The 19,546-nt window shown below is 36.3% G+C and overlaps 1 protein-coding gene across 1 annotated transcript; it reads left to right on the top strand.

Annotated features, from left to right (window-relative positions):
• The first annotated feature begins 25 nt into the window (after positions 1–25).
• Positions 26–17,916, top strand: LOC146473035 (rho GTPase-activating protein 8-like). The gene is made up of 12 exons (XM_085118767.1): positions 26–863; positions 6,819–6,938; positions 7,907–7,994; positions 8,993–9,124; positions 9,971–10,057; positions 10,922–11,020; positions 11,449–11,562; positions 11,806–11,879; positions 13,232–13,309; positions 13,969–14,097; positions 15,273–15,382; positions 16,382–17,916. The coding sequence occupies exons 1-12, from the start codon at positions 338–340 to the stop codon at positions 16,553–16,555; spliced, it is 1,731 nt and encodes a 576-aa protein (XP_084974893.1). The 5' UTR covers positions 26–337; the 3' UTR covers positions 16,556–17,916.
• The last annotated feature ends 1,630 nt before the right edge of the window (positions 17,917–19,546 follow it).

The following is a 19,546-nucleotide window of genomic DNA, read 5'->3' as shown; positions in this document are numbered from 1 at the left end:
TTCATAGAAAATTTAATGTCACTTAAAATTATTGTTTTTTTTTTATGTTATAAAGCAATCTTTTGGGCTAAATTGTTCAAAATGGTAGGTGTTTATTTGAATTCCCACCCGTCCCTAAATCGTTTATATTTGTCAAATTAGTTTTGTCACCCAGGTGGGGACAGTTCACCGCGCAATCCTTGAGTCGTGAGTTGTTTTCTCAGTCTCGAATTTTACAAAAGCGAAGCAAATGCCGATGTTGTCACGAGTTTTCTAAACACGGGATTTATCATGAGCTTGCTGAGGCGGTCTTAACTCTTTTCTTCGGTATCTTTTTGTTGTAAAAATCTTGGCGCCCATGGACGAACCATTTTTCGGAAACCCTTCGGACAGCCAGCAGGAAATTACTCGCTCTCAGAAGAGAAGTGACCTTTTGTTGGACGTACATGTAGACGAACCTGTAACTAACAGAAGGTCAGGTCATTTGCTATCTCCTGGAACAAAGAGATATGGTATGACGAATTTTGACGATGTAAATGTTGAAGAGGACTTGTTGAAAGAATTCGACCCTCTATCGTCTCATGCGAATTCAGTTCACAATGATATTGACGAAGAGCAATCAACCAACTCAGTCAAATTCATCCAACGCTTGGACTCATCGGAGAATATGGAACTGCATCGTGGCTCAGGGCTTATCTTGGGCCAAATGAAAGAAACTAGTTTAACAAACGTCACAGAAATTACTGGGGATGAAGCGACATCGAGCGAGAGCGATGATGTTATGGGAGTGGATTGTTCGGCTCTCGCTCATAAAAATGGAGGAACATCACCAAGTTGTAAAGATGGTATCGACTTTGATGGGACGGCTGAAGTTGCCGAGGAAGGTGAGTATTCCCATGTTTACCCAGCTCGTTTGCTACAATACTACGTAAGGCGTAAGCAGTTTGTTTTCAATTGCATAAATAATGTTCATGGCAAGGAATGTTTTGGTATAGGCTTTTAAGCTTATCTTGCATGCTGAGGGCAGTGTGACTTTTTTTTTGACATTTTGTAGAAGCATTTTAATTTTATGGAATGCATATGGTTTGATATTTCCATTTGATATTGACCATCTGCACAGTGCATGTGCATAATGAAAAAAAAACTTTCATGTATAGAACCCAACATGAATCACAAATTATCAACTACCCAGACCCCACAAGAACGAAAGAACACTATGGGTAAGGGAATTCTGCCCCTCCCCCATCTGAAAATTGGCTACAACTTTTATAACAAGCCCACCTTGGCAACAAGAAACATGATGTCTATATATACATTTAAAGGACCTTCTTCAAACATTGCTATGCCAAGCTAGTTTAACCCCAGTGGGGGGTTGGGGGAGAGGGGGGGGGGGGGTACTTGGGTTCAGTTTTGCTGGGTATGTGCCCCTGGCCTTTCAGAGCCCCTGCCCCATTATAGTCTGTTTTGTAGCCAGTTACAGACCCCATCTTAGTCACTTTTGAGAAAATGTAATTTTCACAATGCCAACTAAGTCACTTTCTATTTATGCATCCTTTAAATAGGTCATCCTAAAATGAATTGACACATTTTTTAAATTGAATGAAGAACACTTTGCTTTTCACCTACAGTACAAGCTTTCTGGTACGTTTGCTAACCGTAAATATTTACAAACGTACCATCAAAAATAGTTGAAAATGAAAACGTTCTTCTTCAAACGGGAATGTTATAATAGAGTTTTAAGTATAGACTTTCTGAACTTTTTAACTGAGACCATTTTGAATCCTTACTTAATAGAATTTCTTACCTCAAAAATCCGAAAATGTGCAACCCCATTCTAGTAACTCTTAAAAATGCAACCCCATATCCAGTGGCACATCCCCATTAGCCTCTTATAAGGAAGTACCCCACCCCTCCCCGGAAATTTAACTGTGCTTGGGTGTCAGATGGCAAATTTAACACCTGTTCTAAAACAAAACACTTACTGCCATATTTTGTAAGAATTCACGACAATTTAATATTTTTTTTATTGACATGTATATATAGCATGTGATTAACTTGATTTTAGAAATTGAGTCAACAACAACAACAACAGTTTATTCAATATTTCCATATGTATATGTTGTAGGTTAAAATGAATCCCAGGTTAAAATGATTTTAACCTAGGTTGATTTGTATTTTCCTTTGTTAAGGTTGGGTAATTTACATCTGAACAAAGGAAAATACAAATCAACCTAGGTTAAAATCATTTTAACCTGGGATTCATTTTAACCTACAACATATACATGGCATTACTGACTTAATAGAACTATATAATATAAAATTATAGTTTGTTTTTGAATAATTAAATTAACATTGATTGTCGTATTAACATTGAGTCATAAAATAAGCAGCAATTTGTCCTACAGACAAAATGATCAACATTGTTAAAAAGAAACCAAATTTTTGAATTATTGTCTGGATCATTAAATTTTGATATCTAACATTTATTTCATTGAAAAATTTTTTGCGTATGTCATTATAATGATGACAAGAAAATAAAAAATGTAGCTCGTCTTCAATCTCATTTAAATGGCAAAGAGAGCAGATTCTTAGATTTTCAGCTGTCTTGTTGTGCCTTCCAGTTTCTATTCGTAAATTGTGATTTCCAAGGCGAAATTTATTGACTTGTCTCTTGTGGAGTGTATTTTTTATTGAATCTAAAAAGTCAGTTTTGTGACAATCTTTTTTGAAGGTAGAGTAGAATTTCAGTTTTTTATTTAATTTCAATAAATTAAGTTGATGGTTGATTGAGGTTTTAGGAACAGTTAATGCTATTGAAATCGCTAACGTTTAAATTTGAAATGTTTAAATTTGAAGAATTGCATAATGAATTAACTCTTTGCATTAGGCTTAGTTGGTTTTTGTCGGCCATTTCTTTTGCGAGGTAAAGACATTGTTTGGCAATGTTATCTTCTGGTAAGCTTTCCAAGTGTAACCAAAATTTAATAACATTTATGTCAATTATTCCTTTTATTGGTAATCTGCCGAGTTCATTTCTGCATGCTGTATTTGTGCATTGCTTATTGACTCCTAAATAGAGTTTACAAAAATGGATATATGTTCGTTCGATTATGTCTTTTCCCCATGAGTGATAATCATTTTTGACATAAACTCCCCAAATCTCTGAACCGTACATGAGGATTGGTAGGAATAAAGAGTCAAATAACTTGTTGACAATGTCGGTTGGTAAGTTTGAGAAGTTTAGGTAACGGCGTGTTGCAAATATAGATCTTCTTGTAACAAAATTATTATCTCGAAAATTTCCATTTGATGAGAAATTGACACCAAGATAAGTGTAGTTGCTGACAATTTCTATTTAGTAACCAGTCATCACAGAACTTCAGTGGATAATGTATCTAGTGATCTTTGTAATCCTTCAGATGTGTTAGAAATCAGAACAAGATGCCCGGCTAATGGCATTAACACGAAATGCTTAATGTAGCCCCAATTATTCCCCATTGTTTTCGCAGATATTTAAAAACTATCCTCCCTTGGCAATTGAATAATTTATTGTCTGAATGGTTTTATTCAGATATATTGCGTGATACTTATCGTTGTGTTACTAGGAATCATACCAGAAATAACTCTGTAATAACGTCATGTCCCCGCTGAACTGGTCTGACCTCCTCTAGCTCTAATCCTTCGCGTTGATTATTTGATCTGTTTTTGAAAGCGGAGTTTCTTCACTGTGAACTCTCCCAATTTCCACCGCTTCAACTGTCAAGTACTACCTAGAAGTTATTATCTCGATTTACCATTTGAAAAAGGTTTGTTTTCTCTCTGAAAACGGCAGATCAGAGTCTTAAATTCATACATGTGGCCGCCATTGAACAAAAACAACTTTTCGAAATGATGACTTGCTTTGACGTCAACAGGTAGAGATAAGTGGGTCCCCTCCCTCGTGATATATGCGCCGATATTAGATTTTGATTGGGCTGTTTTTTTTTCAAGACAATCAGAACAATAAATCCCTTCTGGGAGAGGGTAGAATTTAATCAAGGTTTAATGAATAAATCAAATAATGATTTGACGTCACACAGGAAGGGATAAGTGGGTCCCCTCTCTCATGATATGTGCCCGAATATTAATAGATTTTGATTGGCCTGCTTTTGTTGAAGACAATCAGAACAATACATCCCTACTAGGGGAGGACATATTTTAATGCATAAATTAATTTGGTGATTTGTGACTACGAGGAAGGAAAAAATAGATACCCGACCCAAACCTAGACACGGCCTGCCCTGCGGGCATTCCGTGTAATTAAATCGTCAGCATATAGGAGACAATTAAGTTTTGAACCGTCTGGTAATATGATTGGATCTGTATCCATTTTATCGACAAGGGTAGGAATTTCATTCAAGTAGAGGTTAAAAAGCATTGGTGAAAGAATACATCCTTGTCTAACACCATTTGCGTATTCAAAGTATTCTGTTCTTTGGAGTCCAATTTTAATAGAACATTTAGATTTTGAGTAAAGATTTTTAATTAAGTCGTAAAATTTACCTCCAATCCAATAGGTTAGTGAACTGTTCGGTTGCTAGTTCAACCCCTGCTTTGTCTTATACAAAATCATTTTTTTCAAACGATGATAATTTTGATTGGAATTTGTCGGTTTTTAAAGTATTGATAAAATGTTGTGCTGAATCTATATTCCAGGTATACTGTTTCGGCAAAGGAAACATACTGTGTTTGGATTTAGGTTGAGACAAGTCTCATGAAGAGCATTTTATCCAGCACATGATTTCGGAATGGTCAGAGAATATGCACGGTGGTTTTACGACAAAACTTCCGATTAAGTTTAGTATTTCCTGGCTTGCTATTATGTAGGCAACAGTGCTTATTCCTTGTGGTGAATGAAATGTAATTTTTCCAAAGGAGTCACCCTTTGTGCGGCCGTTCAGAATTCTTAAGTCACAAGTTTTACAGATGTCTAGTAAGGCGTTGCCATGTTCATTTACGTGGTTATTAAAGTTTTTCTCCTTTTAAAATCGGAGTGTGAAGGAATGTTGTCACCAGGGATATGGTGGCAACTGTCGCTATTGATAACCAGTTCTTGCATTGAAGTCACCTGCTAACAGTATATAACTGTCTTTGCTTAATTTGGCAATATCACCCTCAAGTTCATGGAAAATATCTCAATTGAAATATGGTGACTCCTTTGGGGGTATGTAGGCTGCACAAACAAATATATCTTTTTTCGTGTGAAAGAAATGCTTGTCTAGTTTACACCAAATATAATCAGCATGATAAGAGACGAGTGTAATTCCTTGCTTTAGGTTATTTTTGAACCCAAGTGTGATTCCACCAGAGAATCGTCCATGTTTTTTCATGCGGTGTTTTTTGGCAGGTATTGTAAACAGATGAAATCCAGGAATTGACAATTCTTCATTTGACCATGTTTAACCATGTTTGACCATATAATGAGATCATTGTTTTTGAAAGAGCACAAGAAATTGCCATTTGATAATTTATCTCCTAAATAAAATTTTTTTGATAATCCATGCACATTCCAACAGCTCAAAGAAAAAGGTTTCAAGCTATCGCTAAACAGGTTAAATTATTGTAACTTTAAGTCAAAGGCAGACATGTATCCAGAATAGAAGAGATTAGTTAATAGTTGTTAAGATATTATTAGAAGTATCTAGTATAAGCTAGTTACCTTAGATGCTCTGCATGGATTCATAAATTTTTAATAGGTTCATTACTGTCTCTACGTTTAATGAAGTAGGCGTCAACTGCACAACTGCGGCATAGGATGGTTGTCCTGTTTGCTACTGCTGTTTGCTACTACTACTGCGTTGTTTGAGTCATGCTACTGCTGTGGCACCACAGGCAGCCCAAGCTCTATGATTTGTGTTCATCTTTCAAACGTCAGCACAAACCATAGAGCTTGGGCTACCTGATGTTGACGTTACAAAGGCTTTGTAACGTAAACATCAGAGTCACGTAATTTGAGCATCAAGATGACCATTGTGTAATATAGAAGTTAAAAAGTATAGAGTTTGAAGGCAAAATCAATCTCTTACCCAGAGTCCTCAGGCTCTTTGGCCAATGGTTGGTCGCCAGTAGCGAGTCTGGGGTACTGGAATTATTACCGCAGGATTTCTGCAGTAAAACAATGCAGCTGTTACGGAGCAGCCAATCAAAAAAAATTTTTTTTTTTTTGGGAATTCTCCAGAGTTTCTACTGGCGACCACCAGCTGACCAAAAAGCCAGAGGACTCTGGATACGAGATAATTTTTGAGGCAAAATTAGAAATGATTTTTCAATAAAAATTTCTCATCTGAACTCCTTTACAGTTCCTTTTGTGTCCTGTATGGTTTCTAGAAAATAAACCTCTCTCATTTCCTCCTTACCGGGCAAATGATCAATCAAATATTCATAAAAGTGCCCATAAAAGGGTGTACTTGCCCACACCCTAGCCCCTCCCCCTAGGGGATAGCCAATGATAAGTGCATCATGACTGGCCACTTGTCCTATGGATCCAGCTTTTCCAAAGCTTAACAACAAAAACTACAACAATTTATTTGCACCAAATAAAGAAAGAAATTGCAGTTAATTAATTTTGATTTGAACAAAGAAAGTTCGTAGCAGAGCACCTGATTTAACTATGACAAGCTAAACCAGTCTTGCATGCATGCTCTTTGCATGTTAGCTTCACTTGCACATTTGCTTTCCTTCCTTACTGACTTTACTATTGAAAAAAATCTGTTGACAATAACAGCTGTGGACAGACCATAGCTAACACTTTGATCAACCCACAAATTTATTTTATTAATTTGTTCCTCTTTATTATGTAGCTGCTGACACAACAGAGGTTAATTCAGGACACAGAAAGCCCACCACTGTTCGTCAGAACTTGAATACATTGGATGAAAACTTTCGTGACATTGCTCGGCATCACATACTTTCAGTTGCTGGTGAGGGTTTGTTATCATTTAATATTCTCTACAGTACTCTGTTCCTGGTTGGGGGATTTCCGACATCTTTACTGACAGAAAAGCAATTCTTTTCTCCCAACAACAATAGTTATAATATTGTTGCGGGACTACACTTCTATAATTATAGTACTTGTCATTTCTATAACTATTACATCTTTGTCACTTAACTGATTATTTTATATAAACTCAATTTACTGTAGTTATAAATTGGTTGTTTGATTATGGGCTATAGGGGATTTGGGGGATCAAACAAAAATGGACTGGATTACTTTTTGGTTCATTCCAACTTAAGAAAAAAAGAGTCTTGATGTTTAATAAATAATTATATTGTACATTAATTTTAGTTGCCAAAAAGTTGGAAGTACATGTATAAATTTAAACCAAACGCATGAATTCCCAGGACTGGTGTGATGGTCTTAAATGGGAAGTGTTACAGGGATTTGGTGTCATTTCAATGACTAAAAGTAATGGTCCATTTTTGTTATAAATTACCTCTCCAGTGTACTGAAAATGTCGGTGAATGTCTCTGGCCACAGATGCTGTGATTGGATCGGAATGGATTGCAACTTAAAGTTCTTGTATAAGAACAGATCACGAGTTTCTCCTTTCAGGAATTCAGTTGATTTCTAGAATATCTGTAACTAATTTAAGTAAAGTTGTTGTTGCACCATGGCCATTTTCGCCAAAATACATCAAGATCCCTTGTGACACTTATAATAAAATTAATAATTTAATTAAAATAAAATTAATAATTATGGCATGAAGAGTGAAGTGTTGCTCACTGTGTGTTAATTTTTCGCTGTGAAATCTTTACAAAGGGAAGCTCACAAATAAAAAATGAAGTGTTAAGTTTCAACACAGTAATTGTGTAGAATTAAACATGTAACATACTCTGTAATCTTGGGAATGATTTGGCATACAGTGTATGCTCTCATATTATTTTACAGGTGATGATAAGAGTGGTAGGCCTGTGATTGTGTTCTCTGCTTGTAGAATGCCACCAATAAATGCCATTGACCACACACAGCTATTCAGGTAACAATGACAGCACTGTTTGTTTAACAGATGAAAACTCATCACTGACAGTTATGTCAATGTGACAGTTGTGAAAAAAGATGCAGCCTTGAACAGGATACAAACCCATTACTCTGTAGCACCAACTGAACTATCAATTGAAACCAACTGGAAGATGGTCATTTGCTTTAATGCTTTAATAGGGATACTCCTAAAACAGTCTACATTATACTAGGAGATAAAAATAAATAAATAAATAAATAAATAGATAAATAAGTAATAAATAAGTAAATAAATAAATAATAATTGTAAAAGAGAAAATTATTTACACATCAAATCTTAAAATAGGTATCTACAATTTAAAATTGCTGTTCACAAGATTTATCTACACTACAATTCAATATCATAATAGCTTAATCATGGATGTTATGGTGGGCATTATACCATTAGCGAAAGGAAAAGCATCCATAGTTACAGGTAATTTATTCCAGGCTACTATTGAACTTGGGTAAAACGAATATTTGTAGACATTACAACTGGAGTGGATGTGACGAAAGGGGAATGCATTAGGGGCTCGAGAAGCCCTTGTTAATGGACAAACTTCAGATGGAAGGGAGATACCAACCAAACCTTGATGATTTTGTAAAACATGGATAGTTAATAATAAAGCCTGCATTGTTCCAGAGTGACCCGACCAAGCTGTTTTAACATGGGAGTAATGCTATGCTATGCTATGCTAGTTCATAATAATTTATGTGCACAGACAATGAATGTTTTGAATATACGATTAATTTTCATATAGGCTTTTAGCTTTTAATTGATGATTTGAATGCCAGTCCCTGACTTGGTATATGCCAGACTAATTGCAGAATCAGCTTGTCCTGAAATTACTAGCCATTCAATATATCAGCTAGAAACACCTGCAATCATAATGATAATTTAATGATAAGAATTACTGTGTAATAGAAAATAGGCCAGTGTGTTTCAAGTTAATCAATCTAGAGTGTACTTTGCTTTAGGTATCTGTTGTGCACACTGGATCAGTATGTTGAGAATGATTACACTATTGTGTACTTCCACTTTGGCCTGAGCAGCAAGAATAAGCCAGCAATGTCAAAAGTCATTCAGCTGTACCGTGAACTGGACAGAAAGTAAGAAATTAGAAATATGTGACTTTTTTCTCTTATTTTCATATTTATTCTTGTTACAAAATCATTGTGAAGTATATTTTTGTACCCTACAGCTGTGTATATCCTACTCAGGCTCCTAATAAGATCCCAATAGAATCTTAACCCTTTCACTGATGCACAGTTATTTTGCACTCCTGTGCAGAAACAGTCTTCATCAGAGTCTTGTCACCATTACTTAACCTACTCATGACCATGCCATTTACAGCAAAAATGTGCAAAAGGTTTTGCGCGACTTTCAGAAGGAATTACACCTTTGTTATACTCAATATGATGACACTCATGAGGAAAGTGGGGCTCTTCGGATATTTAATGTTTTACTAAGTGCGTACATGTACATGTAGATTACTTTTACAGTCACTGTAAAACAGAACATACTCAGTACATGTACATTTTTGTAGCAGATAGTGTATGTGTTGATATACGCAGTACATCTTTGTAACATTGAAGGGGTTTAAGGATAATAACGTAATAAATGTGTTGTTACCTTAGACCTCATCATCTCTCATCACCCAGGTCTATAAATGGGTACTGGAAACATATTGTGGGGTGGGAAGGGGGGGTAACAATATTCTTATTTTCTTCATGCTACAGAGACTGGGTTGATTACTTCCTGCTGTATTGGCTACAGACGTTTGAGCTTGAAGTGTGACCTTACATTTTTACCACCTACATGTAGATGAACTTCCAGAACATTTACATGCAAATTATATGTTCTTTTTGTTTCTTGTTATCACTACTCTTAACATTGTTATTTTTATACTATTACTATTATCTCAACCAACTGTTAGTTTGTTTATTTACCTGTAGGTACCGAAAGAACATCAAAGCTCTCTTTGTAGTTCATCCATCAAGTACTATTAAGCTTATTTGGGCTACATTGGCTAAAATGTTAAGGTACATCTTTAGACCTGCACTGTTTTTTGGTAGTTTTGCAAAGTTAGAAGCACTTGGCTGGATAATTTGTATAGAACAGTACTAAATGGTCCATTTACCAATGGAAATACTCCTCCTGTATAACCTTTGTTTGAATCATAGTTAATTGAGGGACTGCTTAAGAAACCTTACCATGAAAACAATGGTGCTGCAATTTATGTTGGAAGGGCCATGACCCTGCACAATCCTTTGTTTTAACGTTCACACTACAGTTGAATATCTTAACAAAAATGTTTCTATTGGTCCGTTGTTCCAACACCTTTCAAATTCTATTATGGTTTGTGCAGGGTCAAGGCCAAAAAGGCAAACAAAAACATATAACAAAGAAGTTTGTCAGGTTTCATAACCATTGCCTTCAATTAACTATGTTTGAATGACATTATATATCAGTATAGGTTAATATCTTGAGGAAAGAAATGATGGAAACAGGTCAGAATACTGCACTCAGTAGTTTGCATGTGTAGAACACATTATCTGTGAACCAAATAATTCTTAGTTCATGAACAAGCTTAAGGTTTACCATCTTTCTTTATTTATCACTGTATTGGTTGCTTTAAACATTGCTGACTCTAGCAAAGTGCAAGATGCATGTGACATAAGTAAACTTGGCCTTGCTCACCACCAGTCCCCTGGTAGCCCAGTGGTGAGAGCATCCACCTGGCTGGTTTTATTCCAGTCAGGGACTCAGCCGCGATATGCTGAGTTACATCCTGTCTTCCTTAATTTATGCTGACTAACTTGTCCAGGAATCTTTTCCTCGCTTCCTAATTAAAGCAAGTTAAGTTATTGTTATTCCGTATTAATATTATTTTTTTTTTATTTTAGTCCCAAGTTTTCAAGGAAGCTGTTTTATATAACTCGACTTCATGATCTGGCAGAATTTGTTCATCTTGATCAGATTGACATACCTAAGCAAGTTATGGAGTAGGTGTTGTCAGCTTGGTCTATTCATGACTTTTTACTGACTTCAGCACTTTATATGACCTCTCACACAAATACATTATACTAACTGACATACTACATGCATTCAGTTGCTGTTTCTAATGTCTGTTCAGAAAAGTTTAGGAAATAGTTCAAATGTCAGTTGCTAGGATACCAAAAATGGAAGGAATGAAAAAATTAGCAACGTGGCCAACCTCTGGTGGCCACGACGTTTAAGAGTGGGTGTTCATGACAGTCATGTAAACTCACTTTTTACTGCTAGTGGCCCAAAAATTGGCCATTTTCTTGTCATTTTTTAACATGGCTGCTCCATCTCTGATGTTGTTTAAGTTGTATCTCATGAGTACATGACATAATACCCTAGCTTCAAAAGACCTATTCACGTTTTACTTTGTTTTTGTTTTCTTCAGACATGATGTTGAGATATCTGGAACTGTCAAGAGTCAGCCCAAAGCACCATCAGTGTTTTATGCAATGCCTGCTGAAATTCCCAAAACACAGCAATTTGGGGTTTCATTGTCATGGTATGAATAATTCATTATGAATTATTAGTGCAGCTGTTCATCAAAGATAGAATAATTGTATCTAAGTGTTCCAAAAGGGAATCATAATGATTCAACTTCTGGTTCAGGTGCACAAATGTTATTGCTCAAGATTTAAATAGCCTGAAATTATTATAAAAATAAAGCCAAATATACTTCTTGTGGAAAATGTTGTAAGTTTCTAAGAATTTTGCCAAAGTTGTGTCTTGATTTTTTGTTTTTCAGGATGAGGGTAAAGAATGATGGTGAGTGCATTCCTCTTGTGATGTCAACATCAGCGAAGTTTTTACAAGAATTTGGTAAGGAAGGGTGCTCACTTGTAGTAGACTAAAATTTGATGCAGACTAAATATCTTATTTTCATGCCTCATCAAAAGGAAAATTATAATCTGTATCCGCCATTAACTGTAGCAAATGTTTGTTTACCACAATCTTGCCGCATCAAATACCTTGGCGTATATAAGGACAGTCACCTTACTTGGCATGACCATATTGATTTCATTTGTGGCAAAAAAAATTTCCGAGTATGCCTGTGTCACTTACTGAATAATACATCATTCTGATTTATTCACAAGGCTTAAAATATTCCATCACATTTATTCCATTGCGCATATGCCACACATGACATTCCAATCCTAGAAGTATGCAGGATGTTTGTCCCATGAACCTTGTTTAATGGCCTTAGCTTCCACAAGTCTCCTGTAGCTCAGTGGTAGAGCATCCGAACTAGTAATCGGAAGGTCTTAGGTTCGACTCCTGATAGGAGCACTCTGATTTTTTTCCAAGTTTCCTGTGTCAGTTACTGAATATACATCATTCTCAGCCTAGATATTATGGTTAAGCTTAAGCAATATGTATCAACTGCATCACTTATTAGTATTTATTAAATTCTTTTACAATGCTCCTCTTTCTCAAATTGTAAATACAGAACAAGGCAGTTTGTGGGCAAATCAATGATGTTTCATTGATGGAACCCATTACTCCTCACTATGCATCTTTAGGTTTACTGAAACTTCCTGATATTCTTAAACAAAAAATCTTGTTTGCTTCTTTATGATTATATAGATAATCACAACCACATTTTTTTTCCTTTTCCCATTTTTTCTATATTTCTATTTTGGTTAATTTTAACTAAATAAATAATTAGTTTATTGGCTTATTATAAGGGGCACAATATTAGTTTTACTAGAGGTGCCCCTCTCCTCTCCTCTCCAATATGAATTTTATTCAAGTTGTTTGTAATTTATTTAATCTATTTAATGCTTGAATATGTACTAGTATTAGGGAAGGAGAAACAAATAAATGAATAAATGAAACATTGAGACCTACACTGTAAGGGAGGTGGTTTAATCCCAAAAGACTTGATGAAAATGGCTACTGTAAGCTTTTAGATGAATGCGCATCAGACACTGCAGGCATTACATGTATTGTACAGTAGAATATCCAACAGCTTGAATTTCATGCAGTTTTCAGACTCGGCTAGCAGGTTTTTTTTTTTTTTTTTTTTTTTTTTAATTTTAACTTTCCTCCCATTTCTTAGGTCATCCCTGTGAAATGTGATTTTGTGTGTATTATGTTTCCAAATTTTTACCATTTGTCCATTCAAATATAACCCCAAGGCTTATTTTGGACTTCTTTGTCTTAATTTACAGCTTTGGAAGTTGAGGGGATTTTTCGCAGATCTGCCAACATGCAAGTTGTTAAAGATTTTTGTCGAAAGTTTAACGAAGGTAAGTGGCAGTGTTTATTCAAAGTCAAGAACTTACAGTGTATGTTACATCAAACTTTGTTTAAATAATGGCATTATTAAAAAGGATATGCCGTGGAACATCAAGAAATGCAATGAATTCCTGCTAACATAGACTGTACTACTCACAACGTGTTCGTAGTGTACATAGTATTTACTCATGGACCTTTGTCTAAATCACCTCCAGTTGAATGTTTGTGGTTTTTGAAATTGTACTGTATTTAGTATGGGCAGTTAGTATGCGTGGTGTGATTGGTCAACTGTGCGGCCCGCTAAATTTAAAAAATTCCTTTCCCTGCGCATCCGATTAACCTCTGAGATATAATAAATATCTTACTAACCTCGTTTTCTCAGTCCATACTGCAAGTTACGGATCCTCGTTTGTTCCCGTTGATTTATGGCCCACGCGCTTTGCGCTTGGGCCATAAATCAACGGGAACAAATTCGGTCCGTAACCTACAGTGCGGACCTCGAACTCGGTTAGTAAGAGGTATATATTGTCCTACTTAATATTGTATTACACCCCATTACATTGCTACTTCGCTATGTCGCCTCACAATACATCACTTTACTTTGCATTCCATTCCATTACAAACAGAAAAGAGTGCCAAGTGTACAATGTATCTTGTGTAATGTTTTTAGGTCATGCAGTGACCTACTGCAACCCAGAAGACATTCACTGTGCAGCCGTCATTATGAAGAGATTTCTAAGAGAGCTTCCTGAACCAATCATGACATTTAAACTCTACGAGACAATTATTACCAGCACAAGTAAGTGGTACATCAGATTTAATGCCTCACTTTGAACTCTTCACAGTTGGTGTTTTCTCACAAGGGAGATAACAAGATGTCCTTGCTCCCAAATTACATTGTACCTATCTGGTTAAACACACGTCTGGCTACTTGTAGTACTTTGGCTTGGTCAATGGAACTCTATATTATAAATACACCGACTGTAACCCTGCGAGCAGAGCCTGTCTTGACTCTCCAAAGAAGAAGCTAAGACTGAAAATCTCTGCCAGCAGGGATCCCGCATCCTTGTAATCTAAATCTTAGATTTGTGAGATGCAGTTCTTCAGACTCACGTTTATACTTTATTGAGGTTTTGATTGAATAACTTGAATGAGTATTTCAAGCGCCTTAATTATTTATTCAAAACCATTTACTTGTATCCAAACGTTATGCTTATGTACAGCTTTTCCAGTACTCTTCTTTCAATTGTTCATTGATTTACGAGTGTGTTCTTGAATTCGGAGAAACTAAAGCAAAATCAACGTGTTTTCCTTGTACACTTTAAATTCGTTAAAATCACGAAAAACAAAGCCTCACTAAATACGGCGCCTCAAATTTTGCGGTATCAAAAATTCTAGTTTGAAGTAACTGTAACATAAGCATAAGCTTGTAAATGGTTTGAACCCAGGAGTCATGTCATAAGTACGTAAATTATGATCATCCGGGTGAGTATAGTCCTGAGAAGGACTGTTTGTGGTGACTTTGACTGACTTTGATGAACAGTCCTTCTCAGGACTACACTCACCCGGATGATCATAATTTACGTACTTATGATAAGCATAAGAAAAATCGTGTGGGAATGGCATGAAATAAGCGCGAGATAAGCATAAGCGCAAAATTTTTTTTTTCCATTCCTTGTGCTTGTTCTTATCTCACGCTTGTGCTTATTTCACAATTGGGAACCGGCGTGAGGTAAGCACATGCACAAGTTCTTCGTCCGCCATCTTGAATCAGTTTCCAGAACTCCTCCAACGTTACTGCGCATGCGTATGCCATATTTTCTTGTGCTTGTTTCACGTGTGGGAACGTCGCTAGCTTATGCTTGTGCTTATCGCATAAGTGGGAAATCTGCTACTTTGTGACTTTTTATTGTGTAAAAAGACTGAAACAGTATTAAATGAATTATCTGAAATTGGATACTTCTTGGTGTTTAGAAATTCCTAATGGGACAGAGAAGCTGAAAGTTGTGTGGTGTATTTTACACAATGAACTGCCTGAGGAGAACTTTATTCTGTTGAAATTCCTAATGGAGTTCTTAAATGAGGTATGAATACGTTACAAGAGTTTCCGTTTCATAGGTTGATTTCTTCACTCAGTAACAATGTGTCATGTTTATTTGGATTTTGTCGTTATGCTATTTGTGTCAATCTATTGAAAAGTTCGAGGCAGGCTGGTTCTTGTGCAACTATTTTTTTTGTCAAACTTCAGATTATTTTCTTCAAGTTCAAGGAACAAATTCTTTACATACAAAATAACTGGAATTTGAAAAGACCTAACTTCTGGTTTAACATCTTGCCGAGATCTACTGTCGGTTTAATAGTAAGAATGCGAAGATGTACAACCTTATCAATAGTGTGAAATCATGATTTGCATTTATCATGATCAGCATAATTTGAAAATGTCAATATAAACGTGTATACCTAACCGGTTTACAAAATGACTAGCCTGCTTAAAGGGGACACAGTCATGGCGATTTTGCAGTTTTTTGGTCAAAACAGCTCAACCATTTGACAAAAAACCTGTTTGCTAACATCAAATTTCTCTTAGAACACCGGGAAGAAAATCTTAACGGATTTCTACAAGAAACAAGAAAGAACTAAGTATAATTGTTTTTTAGCGACTTCTCTAAAATACACAAGAAGAACTTGAAAAACTTGCCAATTGTTTTCAAGTTGTAATCCATTTCCATTCGAGCCATCCGCTGCCAAACATAATTAATACTACTTTCTGTGCACTAGTAGGGTTATTGTTAACAAACTGAACCATTATTTTAACGATTCCATCGATTGAAGTATGTTTTTTGACGACTCAAAGTAACACTGAAATAGTTGACACTGCCCATTTAAAGATTTTTTGATCGGAGCATGGAAGCAGTTTGAAAAGAAACAACCGCTCTTGGCTCACCCATGTTGCTAAAATTTAAATAGTCTTTCGAGTTTTATTTTTTATTTTTCTTTGATTCTGCCTAAGAAAAAGTTCAAAATTTAGAAACGCACGCTTGAATACATACGCATCATTAAGTTAAACTTTTATCACTTTCCAGGTCCTGGCACATTCAGCCGTGAATAAAATGACGGCAACAAATTTGGCCATTGTGTTCGGACCAAACCTGATTTGGTCCAAGTCTCAAGCGGCTTCTCTCGACGCCATGGCGCAGATTAACTCCTTCACTCTTCTGCTGTTGGAAAATGTCAGTTATTTATTTGGGACCAGGTGACTACAGGTGCTGAATTAACTTGTAACAAAACACTTTTGAACAGTTAGCTGTATCAAGGATGTGTACACTGAGTTTAAGTTATGAAGCTCTCACACTGCACTCCGCCGCACGAGGTGAAGGTTGGAGTTTTTTTCGGTTTGAGGTTAAACTGACATTAGCATTCTATAAAGTTAATAGCATGTTCATACATAATCTAATGCTGGCCATTGGTTATTTCACTGACAACATCATCTGTTAGTTAGCTGTATATATCGATCTTTGAGAAACACACTTTAACATTTCCGATGTTTAACGTTCATTTTATGTGGCACACTTCAGTTATGACGAATGTGATTCAAGCACGAAAAAAACAGAACAAAAATTAAGACCAAAGAAATGAGACTCATAAAGCAGGCCTAAAAACACGCATAGAAGATCGGAAAGGCGAAAAACAGCTTGATTCCACGTCAGTTATGAGTGCTCCAAAACTCTGAGAGTTTTGCTATCAATAAATACACAGACAAACTGTTTTCTACAGCTGTATATGCCCTGTACTCAAGGAAAGACTGGCAAAAATAGTTCTGTATTTCCAAAGAGTTATGGAAGCACAACTTATAACGCTTTTGAAATACAACTACACCCTATTCAACATTTTGTCAATCGTTCCTCATTTTCAAATTACATGAACACATTATTAGTTGTTAGTGACTTACGACTGTGGCAGATGGGTAAAGGACATGCAAGCCAAACTTGAGAACTGGGTTTTCTCACAAGTTTGCGGACCTGAAAGTCCTAAACTTGTGAAATAAATAAAGCACGTGCAATATTCTCGACATTTTTGGTTTATTGTGCTTGTTCCACGATCAGTAGATAAATACTTTTAAGGATGCTCATTTCTGAATCAGCCAAATCACCAAGGTATTTGGAGACCATGTAGCTAGGTTGATTTCTTTGTCATGACTTGTTTGAAAACTAAAGCAGAGGTTTATGTGGCAAGGTACCTCTCTAAATATTTTGGACTTTCTGCCAAGTGTATAAATTCCCTTTTCTTTAAAACACTTATATTGTTTGTATACAGATGTCACAAAATATTTGTAGAAGATGGGTTTGTTTATGGGAAGGTGAACCAGGCTGGGTAGCTACATTCGCAAGGTGTATTTCTTCAGTAAAGAATGGTGGTGTAAAATTCCTTGCGAATTAGTTTTCCTGAAGTGAAACCCTGTTTACAGAATTGTAAGCGGCCCTCTTTTCTGAGTTCTGAGAATTGTATTATACTCCAGAGGACAGTGTTTATTATGGAAGAACAGTAAAGTTTGAGATAATTTATCTTAATATATTGTAAATTGTTTGCATTGCTAATAAAAGTGTGATGTTTAGTCAAATAGATCACCTTTATTGTGAGAATAAGGGGACTGAGAATAGAAAAAACAACAAACTAACCAACGATTAACAAGCAAAATAAACAAATCAAACAAAAAATAACCAATCTTTGAAGTAATATATTAACCACGAGGAAGAGTGTTTCCTCCGATTTCCAAACACCGAGAACTAGGTTGGAAAAACGAGGCGCAGCCGTGTTTTTTTTAACGAACTTCGAGGTGTTTGGAAATAGGAGGAACACTCTTTCGAGTGTGTGATGTAATATTTCTCAAAGTCATTAATAATTCATGAAGAGTAAACAAAGGAAATCACTACCGTGAAGGAGGTTTGGAAATGTGATCTTAATTATCATAAACACTGAGAAGTACGTTTACGACTTTGAGGTGTTTCGATGTCTGATGAAACACACCTTCAAGTGTTTGATATGGCTTCTGAAATGAACAGTAATTCTTCAGTAATTGTTCTTGAAGAAGTTCAAGGCTAAAGTTGGCAAAATTTTATGGTAGTAAGGAACACATATCCAAACCACGGTCACAGTAGTGATTTTCTTTGTTTTTACTTGATGAATTATCAGTAAGTTTGAGAAGGGTATGTTACGAACTCGCAATATGACCAGCTCCCAGCTGGCTTGCTTGCTCAGTTGGTAGAGCACTGCACCGGCATCGCAGAGGTCATGGGTTCGATTACCGTTCAAGCCTGAATTTTTCCAGGATTTCTTTTTGCAACTGCTTAAGTTGCGTATTATGCTAACTGCGAGGATCTTTTTTCTATTTAGTAACCACAGTCATCAAGTGCTAGGCAACAACTGTCTCGTATGAATTTACCTGGCTTTACCACGCCGACTTCAGGTTAAAATAGACAATATCTATCACTTCGAAAAAAATTCTTTAAAAACTGGCTGTGCCCAAATTTCTCTTGCTGCCCAAACAATCTGAGTTGCTTCCCCTCCCCTCCCCCCCCCCCCCCCCAGCCCGTACGCCTATGGCTTTGTATACAGCAGTATCCAGAAATGTAGTATCAGCTTTGAGATTTCAGCCTAAAACTTGATTGTTGGATAGGACTTTGCTTGTTCGATGAACCGTTCTATATCGTGTTTTCCTGTGGCCCACAGGGAAAAGATATCGTTAATGTAACGTTTCGAAACTGTGGGTTTTACGACGCTTTGGCTAACAATTTGTGTTTCAATATCAGGCATAAAAATGTTTGCAAAAGCAATGGCCATTTTTTTGCCCATGGCTGTACCATGGATTTGGAGGTAGTTCTTTCCATTGAATTGGAAGGAATTTTCTTTGAGAACGAGTGTTAGCATTTCTCTCAGGTATGGGGCGGTGTTTTGATAAAATTAATTCCCCGTCTCATCTTCAAGACACTACAAACTTTATCAATTTTATTGAAAAAACCAAAGTCAACAAGAATACACTCCTTGTATCGATGGACGTTACCAGCCTATATACAAATTTACCACATGAGGGGGGCATAGCTTCAGTATGCAAAGCATACGATAAATTTTCACAGCAACAACCCTCCCATTCCCACCCCATACCGAGAATTATTACGCGGGATGCCCTGAAGGGGCATACCGTGTCTAAAAACGGGTCGATTTCTTTTTCACGCGGGATGCCCTGAGGGGGC

This window comes from Pavona decussata, unplaced genomic scaffold, assembly GCF_977016875.1.
Source record: "Pavona decussata unplaced genomic scaffold, jaPavDecu1.1 SCAFFOLD_95, whole genome shotgun sequence".
NCBI classification, from domain to species: domain Eukaryota; kingdom Metazoa; phylum Cnidaria; class Anthozoa; order Scleractinia; family Agariciidae; genus Pavona; species Pavona decussata.
The sequence above is the reverse complement of the archived record's forward strand: the minus strand, read 5'-3'. Positions and strand labels throughout refer to the sequence as shown.